Source organism: Natrix helvetica (genome assembly GCF_964273705.1).
Source record: "Natrix helvetica genome assembly, chromosome: 1".
NCBI lineage: Eukaryota > Metazoa > Chordata > Lepidosauria > Squamata > Natricidae > Natrix > Natrix helvetica.
The window spans coordinates 38,867,402-38,881,953 of NC_138548.1; the positions used below are offsets into that span (position 1 = coordinate 38,867,402).

The 14,552-nt window shown below is 42.3% G+C and overlaps 1 protein-coding gene across 1 annotated transcript in view; it reads left to right on the top strand.

Moving 5' to 3' along the window:
* The window catches only part of CDC42BPB (CDC42 binding protein kinase beta), a 106,479-nt gene that overhangs the window by 70,571 nt on the left and 21,356 nt on the right, over positions 1–14,552 (top strand). The window contains exons 22-27 of the mRNA XM_081938095.1: positions 117–209; positions 644–718; positions 3,681–3,786; positions 10,179–10,315; positions 12,059–12,198; positions 12,568–12,649. Of these exons, the coding sequence (XP_081794221.1) occupies positions 117–209; positions 644–718; positions 3,681–3,786; positions 10,179–10,315; positions 12,059–12,198; positions 12,568–12,649 (633 nt within the window). The remainder of the gene's footprint in view (positions 1–116; positions 210–643; positions 719–3,680; positions 3,787–10,178; positions 10,316–12,058; positions 12,199–12,567; positions 12,650–14,552) is intronic.

Below are 14,552 nucleotides of genomic sequence, written 5' to 3' on the forward strand. Positions count from 1 at the left end.
TTTACTATTTTTAAATTCTGAACAGACAGATTTTTTTAACCTTGGATAACCTTCATCTTCCTCTATTGAGTGACTATTGATGCTAGAAGCTAATTTTCTTGATTGTGTTTCTGCAGACAAATTCTGTTAGCGAGCAGGAGGTACAAACTACAAAGGCCGAGGTGGCACTGTCAACATCTGTTGCAACTGCAGAACAGCAGCAGCAAGAAGTAAGCGTCCATATCCAAATAAATAATTTGGGCTTTCCTAATAAGTGCGTGTCTCAATAAGAGATCCATGAGAAAAGAGTTTTTCTTTTCATGGCATGTTTCCTTGTAGACTTGTGTCATGTTTAAATGTACAAAGTTGGTGTGAACTTCCTTTGTTTTGCTACTGTTTCCCTGGCTCTTATTGTCTCATTCAGCTGTGCATTTCTTGTTCTCTTATTTGCTTATCTTCTGCTGCTTGCTAAAGTGCAGGTTTTCCTGTGAGTCTATCTTGATCTGCAAACTTGCTTCTAATAAATTAGGGGCAAGCCAGCATTTTTCAGTAGAATCGCTTACTAAAATTTAGAAGTAGAGATTTGTCAAATGTTGCAAAACCAAATGTACATGGGACCCTGGAAAAATTAAATGTTATTCAGCTACAGTTTTTTGCAATTCAGGAACCAATTCGGCTTCAGAGGATGCCTGCTGCTCCTTCCCCCACCATTCAGTCCATTTCTCTAGCTGTACCAAAGGTAGGGGGCTTTAATGGTTTGTTTTAACAAAAAAAATGTGGGCAGAGAGTTAACATGTAAGGTATTATGCCTCATGCATGATCCATTTGTCAGTTTGTTCATGTCTGTATGTTAGCTATGTCTAAGCATGGTTTTGGGGGGAATTATTTTAACCTGGATTAAGAATTAAAATGAATTCTGTATAGAATCTTATGGGAATGTTTTTGGGTGTTTTGTTTCCAGTTAATTCATCGTGGGACAGGTTCTGGGTACTTTCTATCCTTCCCCAGAAAATACCTGCTGTACAAGTAGATGACAAATGCATTTTCTGTCTAAATCTTTGCCTGAGAGGGTATTTTCAATCATTTTTTTAAATCAGTAAAAAGCCCAGCAAGTTGGCATTAAAGCTAGCTTTTTCTAAGAGTAGAAGTTTCTATTTTGATTTTAATTATATGACCATGCAACAATATGTGAAGGAAATGTCAGGGAAGAACCCTCTTATTTTCCACAAAATCTGGAACTGCTGTAACATTTAAAAAAGAATAGCTTCTCTAGCCACTTCCATATGTTTATAAAGTAAGTGCAAACTGTGCCTATCCAGCAAGTTTGATCTGGCAAATGTCCACATTTTTCCCCTTCCCCCTTCCTCTTTCCCATTCTCCCTTCCCTCTCTTCTTTTTCAATCAGACTGGAAATTTGCTGGCTTAGATTCCCCCCCCCCCTTAAATAAGCCTGTTACCAAAGGGATTTGCCCTAGTTCACCAGCCCCAAATTAGAACTTTGTATTTGCTTTTATTATTTTGTTCCACAGACTAAGTGCAGTTGATATTGATCTTGGTGGTAGCCAGTAAGCAACTAGTTTTGCTATATAGTATTAAGTGTGGTGATAAAAAAGATGTCGAGTTTCTGCTAATATAATAATGGTGGGTTAAACAAGCCTACGTATTATTTCAGTTTCAGTATATGAGTGGATTTGATTGTAGGTTGTAATTCTTAGCTTATTGTTGATTATAATTTAGGCGGTTGCACAGTGCACCTATTAAAAAATATAGGTTGCCCAAACTACTCTATACTGGTCATGTATTTATTTTGAAAGAAAGACTATATTGCTTTTGACAGTACAATTCAATTACCGTATTTATCGGCGTATAACACGCACTTTCCCCCCCGAAAAATAGGGGGCAAATGATGTATGCGTGTTATACGCCGATATAATGTTAAGAAGCCATGTTTTTACAGTTTAATACGACCTTTTAACAGCCCTCCCTGCTCTATGTAAATGCAGCCCGCCCACGGCAAGCAGAAGACCTTTCAAATTTCTCTCCCACCACCTCCGTTTCGCGGTTTTCCTTTCCCTTTTCCTCCTTCAAGCTCCGTGCTCGCTGGAGGAAAAGGGGAAGGGGGGGGGGAATTTCCGAGTTCCAAAAGCAGAAGACCTTTCAAATTTCTCTCCCACCACCTCCGTTTCGCGCTTTTCCTTTCCCTTTTCCTCCTTCAAGCTCCGTGCTCGCTGGAGGAAAAGGGGAGTGGGGGGGGGGATTTCCGAGTTCCAAAAGCAGAAGACCTTTCAAATTTCTCTCCCACCACCTCAATTTCACACTTTTCCTTTCCCTTTTCCTCCTTCAAGCTCCGTGCTCGCTGGAGGAAAAGGGGAGTGGGGGGGGGGGATTTCCGAGTTCCAAAAGCAGAAGACCTTTCAAATTTCTCTCCCACCACCTCCGTTTCACGCTTTTCCTTTCCCTTTTCCTCCTTCAAGCTCCGTGCTCGCTGGAGGAAAAGGGGAGTGGGGGGGGGATTTCCGAGTTCCAAAAGCAGAAGACCTTTCAAATTTCTCTCCCACCACCTCCGTTTCACGCTTTTCCTTTTCCTTTTCCTCCTTCAAGCTCCGTGCTCGCTGGAGGAAAAGGGGAGTGGGGGGGGATTTCCGAGTTCCAAAAGCAGAAGACCTTTCAAATTTCTCTCCCACCACCTCCGTTTCGCGCGCGCGTGCACACACAGGAAAAGCAGACACGCTGGAGGGAAAGAGGAAAGAAGGCAAGCAGGCAGGAAGGAGGCAGAAGGAAGGAGGGAAGGATGGAACTGGAAGGGAGGCAGGGAAGGAGGGAGGGAGAAAGGAAGGATAGGAGGATAGGGAAAGAGGAAAGAAGGCAGGCAGGCAGAAGGGAGGGAGGTGCAAGGAAGGAAGGAAGCATAGATAAGCAGGAGGGAAAGAAGGCAGGCAGGAGGAAAGAGGAAGGAGGGAACTGGAAGGCAGGCAGGCAGGAGGAAAGAGGAAGGAGGGAACTGGAAGGGAGGCAGGAAGGAAGGGAAGGAGGAAGGGAGGGTGGAAGGAAGTAACAAGGAAGACAAGTAAGAGGGAAAGGGGAAAGAAAGCATCTGAATGTACTAAACATTCTTCAGGGAAAAGTCTTCAGGGAAAAGATGCTTCAAAGTTCTTTATTTGAAATTTAATTTTTTTCCCTGAAATTTCCCTCTTAAAATGAAGGTGCGTGTTATACGCCTGTGCGTGTTATACGCCGATAAATACGGTAACCAATACAAAAACTATTTCAGCACAGTTCAAAAGCCAGGATAAAACAAACAAAGTATAATCAATATGGAAGTACATTAATCTGTCATAAAAGCAAAACAAAAGAACAGCACCTATTTGAAATCAATACATTCTTAACAGTTCATCAAAAACTGAGTGACATTAATCTCATTAACTGCTGAAAATAATCACAACGAACAGCTAAAACATTATTCTGTTCAAGATACTTTTTATATGGAGATGGAGGATGTAATACACTGTGTCAGCAGCATACAAGGAGTAGCTCCTAACCAATATCCATTCCAAATAAGGGTTTACAGTTGAATTAACCCCAGCCGTCCACTTGATCTGGAATTGATATGGAAGCTGGTACACTGTCTCATTAATAATTTATCAGAGGTATCCATTTTTCAGTGAACTTTTATGTTGCTTTATTGTGAACTTTTTTTTCAGCCTAAAGCTCATCAACTAAGTATCAGATCCTTTTCAAGCCCAACTCAATGCAGCCACTGTACATCTCTCATGGTGGGATTGATTAGACAGGGTTATGCTTGCGATGGTAAGTTGGTTAAATCTCTTAAACATTTGGGCATCTTAATAGCCTAATTGTCATTTGGAAAGAAAACAAATCTGTTTAGAATTTTCTTGTAGAAAGCATCTATTTATAATAGTAGTATTGAATGAAGGCAGAAATTTAGTTCCCAAATGCATTGCTTTAGCTTTAGATCTATTATTTTTTTCTAGTATGGCTCATTGGTGAGAGATGATGTTAAAGAATCAGTTACTCCACACAGTTCAGGGAATGGAACACTTCCTTCTTAATTATTAAGATTATATACACTGAACAATATAAACGATGCTATAAAATGTATTTAGTAAACAGTGATATTACTGGATTGTTTTATTTGGATTATAATATAGAATATTATAGAATGCTTTCCTACAAATTATATATTGATGATAATTTCTTTTGAATAATAACACTAAATGTTTGGGACTTCAAACAGTATTTCTCAGAATGTGTACCTATACATTGCTGAAATATATATTGGAAAACTAAGTTACCAACCTTAAGTGTCTCTACAACTTTCTATCAAGGGTTCTAGAACTATGAGACAGTACCAGCCAGATAGTTGCAACCTATATTTTGAGAAGGAGAGGGGAAATCATATCACTTTTAAAAAATTGGACAAATAAAGTGAGACTACTATCCAAACCCTACTATCCAGAATGAATACTGCATTCAGTTCTGGTCGCCACGATGTAAAAAAGATGTGGCGATTCTAGAAATAGTGCAGAGAAGAGCAACAAAGATGATTAGGGGACTGGAGACTAAAACATATGAAGAACGGTTGCAGGAACTGGGTATGCTTAGCTTAAGAGAAAGAAGGACTGGGGGAGACATGATAGCAGTGTTCCAATATCTCAGGGGTTGCCACAAAGAAGAGGGAGTTAAACTATTCTCCAAGGCACCTGAGGGTAGAACAAGAAGCAATGGGTGGAAACTAATCAAGGAGAGAAGCAACTTAGAACTGAGGAGAAATTTCCTGACAGTTAGAACAATTAATCAGTGGAATAGCTTGCCTCCAGAAGTTGTAAATGCCCCAACACTTTACCTTTACCTTTTACCTTTATTTCGATTTTTATACCGCCCCCTCTCCCCAAAGGGACTCGGGGCGGTGTACAGTCAAATAAAACAGATAAAATGGAATACAAACATACAAACATAAAAACATAGAACACTGGAAGTCTTTAAGAAGATGTTGGATAGCCATTTGTCTGAAACGGTATAGGGCCGTGATGGCGAACCTATGGCACGCGTGCCACAAGTGGCATGTGGAGCCATTTGTCAGGGCACGCGAGGCGCTGCCCTGTTAGCTGGCCAGCGGGCGTACAAGCGCTGGCCAGCTGAGTTCACCTTTTTAAAAGCTATTTTTCGCCTTCCCCAGGCTCCAGAGGCTTTATAGGAGCCTGGGGAGGGCGAAAAGAGGCTCCCCGCCCCCCCGGGAGGCTTCAGGGAACGTCCCGAGGCTTCCCTGAAGCCTTCGGAACACTTAAAACCAACCTCCGAGCAACCCGGAAGTGACTTCCGGGTTGCTCGGATGGTCGTTTTAAGCGCTCTGAAGGCTTCAGGGAAGCCTCGGGACGGTCCCTGAACAGGCACGAGACGTGCGTCTCCATCGCCCGGGCCCGGATCGCCTCCACTGCGCGGCGCCTCAGGCTCGGCGTCCTTGCGCCCGGCCTTCACATCGCTGCCGCCGCCACCGCCGCTAGGACGGGCTCGGCCGAAGGGAAGTCCGTCAGGCTTCAGCCGCGCCGCCCTCGCCTCCTCCTCCTCCTCCTCTAGCCGCGCCATCGCAAGGATTAAGGCGAAAGGGGGCGGGGGCGGGGAAAGCGAAGGGGGCTTTGCATGATTTTTTCGCCTTCCCCAGGCTCCAGAGGCTTTATAGGAGCCTGGGGAGGGCGAAAAGCGCCGCCCTCGCCTCCTCCTCCTCCTCCTCTAGCCGCACCATCGCAAGGATTAAGGCGAAAGGGGGCGGGGAAAGCGAAGGGGGCTTTGCATGATTTTTTCGCCTTCCCCAGGCTCCAGAGGCTTTATAGGAGCCTGGGGAGGGCGAAAAGCGCCGCCCTCGCCTCCTCCTCCTCCTCCTCTAGCCGCGCCATCGCAAGGATTAAGGCGAAAGGGGGCGGGGGCGGGGAAAGCGAAGGGGGCTTTGTTGTCCTCCTTCTCCTCCTCCTTTCCCCCACCGGCTCGAACGCGGCGCCGGGGCCCGGCAGGCAGCGAACGAGTCGGAGCCTGCCGACTGGAGGAAGAGGGTGAGAGGCGGGTCCTGTGAACGGGGGCAGCAGCGGCGACAATAGTCGTAACTTGCCGGCGGGCCGCCCCGGCTGGGAGACAAAGGAGGGGAAAGGCGGCAGGCAGCCGAGTTGCGACTATTGTCGCCGCTGCTGCCGCTGTTCACAGGACCCGCCTCTCACCCTCTTCCTCCAGTCGGCAGGCTCCGACTCGTTCGCTGCCTGCCGGGCCCCGGCGCCGCGTTCGAGCGTTCCGTGAAGCCTCCGGGGGGGCGGGGGAGGCTCTTTTCGCCCTCCCCAGGCTCCTATAAAGCCTCTGGAGCCTGGGGAAGGCGAAAAAATCATGCAAAGCCCCCTTCGCTTTCCCCGCCCCCGCCCCCTTTCACCTTAATCCTTGCGATGGCGCGGCTAGAGGAGGAGGAGGAGGGCGGCGCGGCTGAAGCCTGACGGACTTCCCTTCGGCCGAGCCCGTCCTAGCGGCGGTGGCGGCGGTGATGTGAAGGCAGGGCGCAAGGACGGCGAGCCTGAGGCGCCACGCGGTGGAGGCGATCCGGGCCCGGGCGATGGAGACGCACGTCTCGTGCCTGTTCAGGGACCGTCCCGAGGCTTCCCTGAAGCCTTCAGAGCGCTTAAAACGACCATCCGAGCAACCTGGAAGTCCGGGTTGCTCGGAGGTTGGTTTTAAGTGTTCCGAAGGCTTCAGGGAAGCCTCCGGACGTTCCTTGAAGCCTCCGGGGGTGGCGGGGAGGTTTTAAGTGTTCCGAAGGCTTCAGGGAAGCCTCCGGACGTTCCCTGAAGCCTCCGGGGGGGCGGGGGGGGGCTCTTTTCGCCCTCCCCAGGCTCCTATAAAGCCTCTGGAGCCTGGGGAAGGCGAAAAAATCATGCAAAAATGGGCGCGTTGTGCGCGCATGCGCACTGGGGGCGCGTTGCATTATGGGTGCAGCACGCCCGCACACGACCCCCCCCGCGCTCCCCCCACTTGTGGCACGCGAGCCAAAAAAGGTTCGCCATCGCTGGTATAGGGTTTCCTACCTAGGCAGGGGGTTGGACTAGAAGACCTCCAAGGTACCTTCCAACTCTGGTATTGTATTGTAAACACACAGTAATGTTTGCTCCCTGTTCTGCACATGAATGCTACTTGTGTCTCATACTGGAATATTACATCTTGGGTGATTCAAGAAAATACCAATTATCAGTAGTCCTTGACAAACGACCACAATGCAATCGGTCCATCACAATAATATGTCATAATGGTTGTAAAATAGGCTAGTCACATCACCCACCCTAATTTTATGACTTTTTGTGTGATGGTCTTTAAGCGAATCACTACAGCCATTGTGCGAACACAGCCGTTAAACTAACCAGTGGCTCAATACAATACAATACACAATACAATAATACAATACAATACAATAGTAGAGTTGGAAGGGACCTTGGAGGCCTTCTAGTCCAACCCCCTGCCTAGGCAGGAAACCCTATACCGTTTCAGACAGATGGCTATCCAACATCTTCTTAAAGACTTCCAGTGTTGGGGCATTCACAACTTCTGGAGGCAATCTGTTCCACTGATTAATTGTTCTAACTGTCAGGAAATTTCTCCTCAGTTCTAGGTTGCTTCTCTCCTTGATTAGTTTCCACCCATTGCTTCTTGTTCTACCCTCAGGTGCCTTGGAGAATAGTTTGACTCCCTCTTCTTTGTGGAAACCCCTGAGATATTGGAACACTGCTATCATGTCTCCCCTAGTCCTTCTTTCTCTTAAGTTAAACATACCCAGTTCCTGCAACCGTTCTTCATATGTTTTAGTCTCCAGTCCCCTAATCATCTTTGTTGCTCTTCTCTGCACTCTTTCTAGAGTCTCCACATTTTTTCTACATCGTGGTGACCAAAACTGAATGCAGTATTCCAAGTGCGGCCTTACCAAGGCATTATAAAGTGGTATTAACACTTCACGTGATCTTGATTCTATCCCTCTGTTGATGCAGCCTAGAACTGTGTTGGCTTTTTTGGCAGCTGCTGCACAATATGGGTGCAGTTTTGCCAAAAACTGGAAGTAAGTGCTGGCTTTGAGCAAAGCTATCATGAAACATTGTCATTTGATTGAGGAATGTGGACATGTGAACACAGATGGGGCCCGGCCCAACCAGTGGAATTTCGAATGTGTTTTTTAAGTCCCCCTTTTCAGGTCAATTGGAACTTTGAATGGTCAATAAGTGATCTCTTGTAAATTGAGGTCCTGTATATTAGAAATTAAATGCAATTCTGATAACATTCAGGGGCAAAGATATGCATAAAACTGGGAAATGCAAAATAGGGATACATGTTTTTTTATTATTATAAAAATAGAAATAAAACTCTAAAAATAGAGTTATATTTAGCTCAACAGTTCTTGAATATCTTCAGACTTAGGTAACCATTCCCAGAAGTGAAAATATTGGTGTGTATTTTATTCCTTTATCTGTAGATTTTACACATATTTATTGCAGACCTTTATTTCATAAGAAAAAAAGGGAGGCTTGCCAAACTAGGTTCCATTTTTTAGTTTAAAATCAGAACTCTAAGGGGTCTTTTAAAGACTTAAATAATTGACCAGAAGGAAACAGAGTTGTTAAAAATAATTAATGGGGGGCACCGTTTTGCGGTGGTTCTCCTCCTACCTCTCGGATTGATCGAAGTTTGTGTTGACTGGAGGGCAGAGATCGACCCCGAGGCGCCTCACTTGGGTGCCCCAGGGGTCGTTCTCTCACCCCTCCTGTTCAACATATATATGAAACCGCTGGGCGAGATCATCCGTGGTTTCGGGGTATGGTATCATCAATATGCTGATGATACCCAACTTTTCATCTCTACCCCAAACCACCCCAACGATACCCTCAACGTGATGTTCAGTGCCTGGAGGCTGTGCGGATCTGGGTGGGGACGAACAGGCTCAAGCTTAATCCCTCCAAGACTGAGTGGCTTTAGTTCCCGTCAGCCCGATTTGTGCATCATGTACCATCTTGGATGATAGGGGGAGAGGGGCTACAATCTGGGAGTCCTCCTGGATAGACGGCTTAGTTTAGAAGAACATCTTATGGCCGTGACCAGGGGGGCCTTCTACCAGGTCCGCCTGGTATGCCAGTTGCACCCCTTCTGGGATCGGGATGCCCTGTGCACAGTCACTAACGCCCTCGTCCTTTCTCGTCTGGACTACTGTAATGCTCTCTACATGGGGCTGCCCTTGAAGAGCACCCGGAGCCTCTAGCTGGTCCAGAATGCGGCTGTGCGGGTTGTCATGGGGGTACCTAGGTGCTCCCATGTTACACCCCTTTTAGGCGGCCTGCACTGGCTACGTTGTTTTCCAGGTGCAATTCAAGGTGTTAATTATGATCTTTAAAGCGCTCCATGGCTTAGGCCCAGGGTACTTGCGAGACCGCCTACTGCCACCGGTAGCCTCCCACCGTCCAGTACGATCCCGCAGAGTTGGCCTCCTCAGGGTGCCATCGGCCAGGCAGTGTCGGCTGGCGACCCCCAGGGGGAGAACCTTCTCTGTGGGAGCGCTTTCCCTTTGGAATGAGCTGACCCCAGAGCTTCGCCGACCTCCGGTCCTTCCGGCGCACCCTAAAAAGTTGGCTTTTTTTTAGCAAGCCAGCCTGGCCCGAATAGAATAAATTAAATTATTAATTTTAAATTGTTAATGTTAATTTAATCCTAAATTTGATTTAAATTGTCAATTGAAGGTTATTGGATTTCCTATTTAATCTTTTTAAACTTTTGTTATATGTGTTTTTATGTTGTACGCCACCCTGAGTCCTTTGGGAGAAGGGCGGCATATAAGTCCAATAAAACCAAACCAAACCGAGTATGTATAAATTCAGGAAGAAAGAAAATGCCATAATTTTAAAACTTGGAGAGTCTTTTATACTTTAAAATATAACATTACTGAAGTGTGATTATGGTTTAATGAAGCTCCTGCTATGGTACATTCATTACTTTTTCATATGAAATAAATGAATATTGTGTTTGCCATTTTAAATTGGTCGTTCTTGGAGACTAGCTGCTGACTAACTATGGTGTGATGTCCTTTCCTTGCTCATTCACTGTTAGCCAGTTCTCTATTCTATAGAATTTATCGTGTCACAACACAAAGCTTAACAAGTTTACTTTTTCATCCTTAGTGTGTTCGTTTGCATGCCACATTACCTGCAAAGACGGTGCACCGCAAGTCTGTCCTATACCTCCAGAGCAAGCCAAGAGACCCCTTGGAGTAGATGTTCAAAGAGGCATAGGAACAGCCTATAAGGGCTATGTCAAGGTAAGAATCTGGCAGAAAAAGAGGATGGCTCTTTGCACATATTGGCAGATGGTCAGTAATCAGATAATCAGAGTTACTGTGCATAGTCAAATACAAGTGCAAATTTTGACACAGACAGTCAAACAAATCTGGCTATAAAGTCCAGGTTCAGTTGAAAACTTCAAGCGGGTCACTTCTTGAGGAATTCAAAACTTAATACTATTTCAGGTAAAAGAAATTAGAGTAGAAACTTTAGGAGTCAAGCATGGAAAGATGGAATACGAGACATTGCTTCCAACCCCATCATCAACATCCAAACCACAGTTGTACCCAGGAACTGTTTCAGGGCATTTGAAGCTTTACAATTCTATATCTTTCCCAGCATTTCCTTCTCCTCTAAAGAGAACTTGTCCCATTACGGCTTATTGATTGCACCTTCAAGATTATTCAGGATTTAATTATTATCAAATTGTTATTGCTTCTGTCCTCTAAAATCACGATTAAAAAAGATAGGTAGATGGAAATAATTACCAAGTTCAGTGAAGTGTCTGTGACATTTGAAAAAGTAATTATACAGCATAAAATAATGACAACAATTAGCAGCATTTAACTAACCTCAGCTGATTTTGAAAAAGTTAAGCAGAGTTGAGTCTAATTAGTACTTGAATAGAAGACTATTAGGAGCTGTAACTTTGACTTAAACAAAACTGGGATCTGAAAAATATTCCTAGAGAAAGCAAGGACAGACATTACATATTGACACCTAGAACACATGTTCATATAACCATTAGGAATTGAGCTTAACTGTTAGAAAGATAATATCTTTACAAAGTTCCTGTTGAATTTACATCAGCCCAATAAAGAGATTTAGAAAAACCTTTCATCTGTCCATGCATTAATGTATTATTTTGTTGCAAATAGACCTCCAATATTGCTGGGTGGCCTACAATTTAAAAAAAGATAAATATGAAAATGAAATAGAAATTGACATGTCCTGAACAGGGGCTCAGTCATCATCCTACTCCCAAAGCCAGGGAGAATAACAACTCTTCAAAAGCTTCCTGAATGACAACAACATTGGCTCCATCTGAGTCTTGGGAGTTGGGGCTATCTTTCCAAGAGAGCAGGTGCCACAACAGAGAAGGAATCTGCTAAACGGCACTGCTTAATCAATAGGATCCCAAGTGTGCCTACTGTGCCTGATCCCACCAGCTGGACATAAGCAATTGGACACTAGCAGTCCTTCAAATAACATAATTATAATAATAATTATGCAAGAGATAAGTATTCTTGTGGCAGTCTGTATCAGACATTATGGAAGAATTAAAATATACCATCATCATTAACTTTAAATTAATACTTTTAAAACAGATTTCTTACAAATTGATCCATGGGTTATTGCTTATTTCATTAAATTGTGGCTTAATATTATTTGTAAATTCAGCTAATGAAAAAATGATTGTTGTGCAACTTAATTTCCTATGAAGAGATGACTCATAACATCCGTAAGAGCCAATCATATTTATTGATCAATTGGTTAATTGATTGATTTGTTTGCAGCCATTGTACATCTTAAAATGAAGAAGTTACAATATTTGAAAAACGTATATATTGTTGCAAATCCCTGGAAATATTTGTATGAGTCGCTTCAATTGTGAGATGGTATATTAATATATATTTCATGAATAACATAATAAATGTAATAAATAAAAAATAGCCTTTGCCTCCTTTTATGGTATGAATAATATATTTCTACATTTACAGGTTCCAAAGCCAACAGGAGTTAAGAAAGGATGGCAGCGGGTTTATGCAGTTGTCTGTGACTGTAAACTTTTTCTCTATGATGTGCCTGAAGGAAAATCCACTCAGCCAGGAGTTGTTGCAAGCCAAGTTATGGATCTCAGGTTTGCAATCTTAAGCCACATATTTTTGTAAGCTTGATTGTGTCATAGAAAAAATAGCAAGTGAAGAATGACACAATTGCAGAATTTTCTTTGATGTTACATCGCAGGCTTTGATACATTGTGTGCCTTTTGACAAAAGTGTGGGCCACATTTGTATAAGGTATGAGAGAATAGATTTATGTTCTCAAATGCTCTTGATTTTTTCTGGTAGAAAATAATACCTTAAACTTCTACCCAGAATCTCTTTAACTTAGTGATTCAAATTTTACCAATTAATTTGCTAATGTCTTGCTAATAAACTTTATTTTAGCAAGGATTTTAAATATGTAGTTTAAATTTAATAACATGTACTGTTATTTTTTTTCCCAGAGATGAAGAGTTTTGTGTGAGTTCTGTCCTAGCATCAGATGTTATACATGCAACCCGTAAAGATGTTCCTTGTATATTCAGGGTATGTTCATTTGACTAATTTGTACAAATACAAATCATGTTTTACTCTATGATTGATAAAAAATAAAGTTTTACAAAATTTTCCAGTCTAAGCAAAACAAAACTGTTAGCTTTCCATAGCTACTCTATCGAAGGTTGATTATGGGTTTACAATCTAATAATTTAGTCAAAGAAATAGATTTTATTATATTTGTTTTCTAATTTTCTTTTAGAATTTGTCTAAAAGGATGATGAGACAGTGGTGAAACATGTTCAGCTAGTTTATGCAATTATATGATACACATTTGTGTGTGTGTGTATATATGCAGCTTGATATCTTCTCTCTTGGAACGAGGTTGTCTTGTCTGATGAATCAAGAAGGTGCAATATTTATTTTGCAGATGGCCTACATAATAATGTTTTGGTTTTGTTATCCGGCTTGTAGATCATATTTTATTTTTTAAAAAATTAGGTAAATTCCAGGTTACCAAAGTGTCTCAGGATGCTAATTTCATTGCCAGATTACTTTAAACTGCCTAGTAATAAGGAAGGCTTTTTTACACATAATACATATACCAGTGAACTAGGAACATCCATATTTGGAAATATTTTAGGGGCAAGAATTCAATCTAAAGTTAAATAATAAAATAACTTGTACTGTGTTGAAGAAGTGAAGTAATAGAAAGTTTTAAGTCTGAGTTAACATTACAGAGTACACTGCAACCATGTTCTGCTCATTATGAACAAGGTATGTGTTGGATAGAACCATGTGTTTTGTTCAGTGCATACTCTATTCACAAGTAATTTAATTTTACTTGGGTCAATTCTAGGAATATGGAACCTTCATGTTTTTTTTTTACTATCATTGAACTCCCACATTTTAATTTTTAAAGAGAAATTGAATTACACCTACAAGAATAGGTGTCACTACTATAGATATACATTTGCCAGTTTTCAGACAAGTTTTATAAATGAAGAGTCCTGGATGCTTTCTGAGCTTAGTTGAGATCTTGCAGATGTTTCATTACCAAAGTAGGTAACATCATCAGTGCTAGGGAGTGGAATTTACACTCTGTTTATATTCTGCTGGCTTGCCCTATAAGTATGTCTCCTCTATTGAGTTTTATAAATATATTAACAGGTTTGGACTATTTAAAAACATTTCTTAAAACTATCTATTGTTTGTTGACCCATTTCTACTAAAGATGAGAGTCACAGTGAGTGTGCCCTTATATAAGCAGCCTGATAAATTACAAAATAAGTGCAAAAGCTCTTGATTTGAGCACCAGCAAATCTTATTAGTGTATAGGGAGGGAGCTATGGAGGGAGTCGTTTGTATGGGAAATGAAACATATCAAATGTATATACATTGCTCAGTGAATTGGAATAAAGAAGGCTGAGTTTGCCAAAGGACTGGAAGTTTTAACTTAATCAGAATGAATTAGAAAGGAATTTAATTGGAAAGAAAGTAAGCATCCAAAGTTTGCTTAAGTCTACGCCTGCACAAATGTTATAGACAATTTTTTTGAGAGGATTCTGCCAGATGATAGATGAAAATGAAGCAAGAATTTCTGTCTTTACATGAGTAAAGACAATATGCGATTGTCACCATGTCACTGTTTGTAGCAATATTTCTTGCATACCGTGCAAAACAAAAGTAAAAGAGATTTGCCAGCATTGTACATTTGTATTGGTAATGAATTAAATATAAACTAGACATGATTTCATTGAAATTAAATCCAGGCACAATGTGGTGCCTTGCATGTTATTTCAAGTCCCATTATTCCCAACCAGCTTGCTTAATGCAAAGGATTGTGAGATTTTATTAAATCAATTATTTATTGAATTTGTATTGCTTCCTATTTGCCCATGGCGATTCAAGGTGGCTTACAGAATATAAAAAACAATAAAACTACCGTATTTTT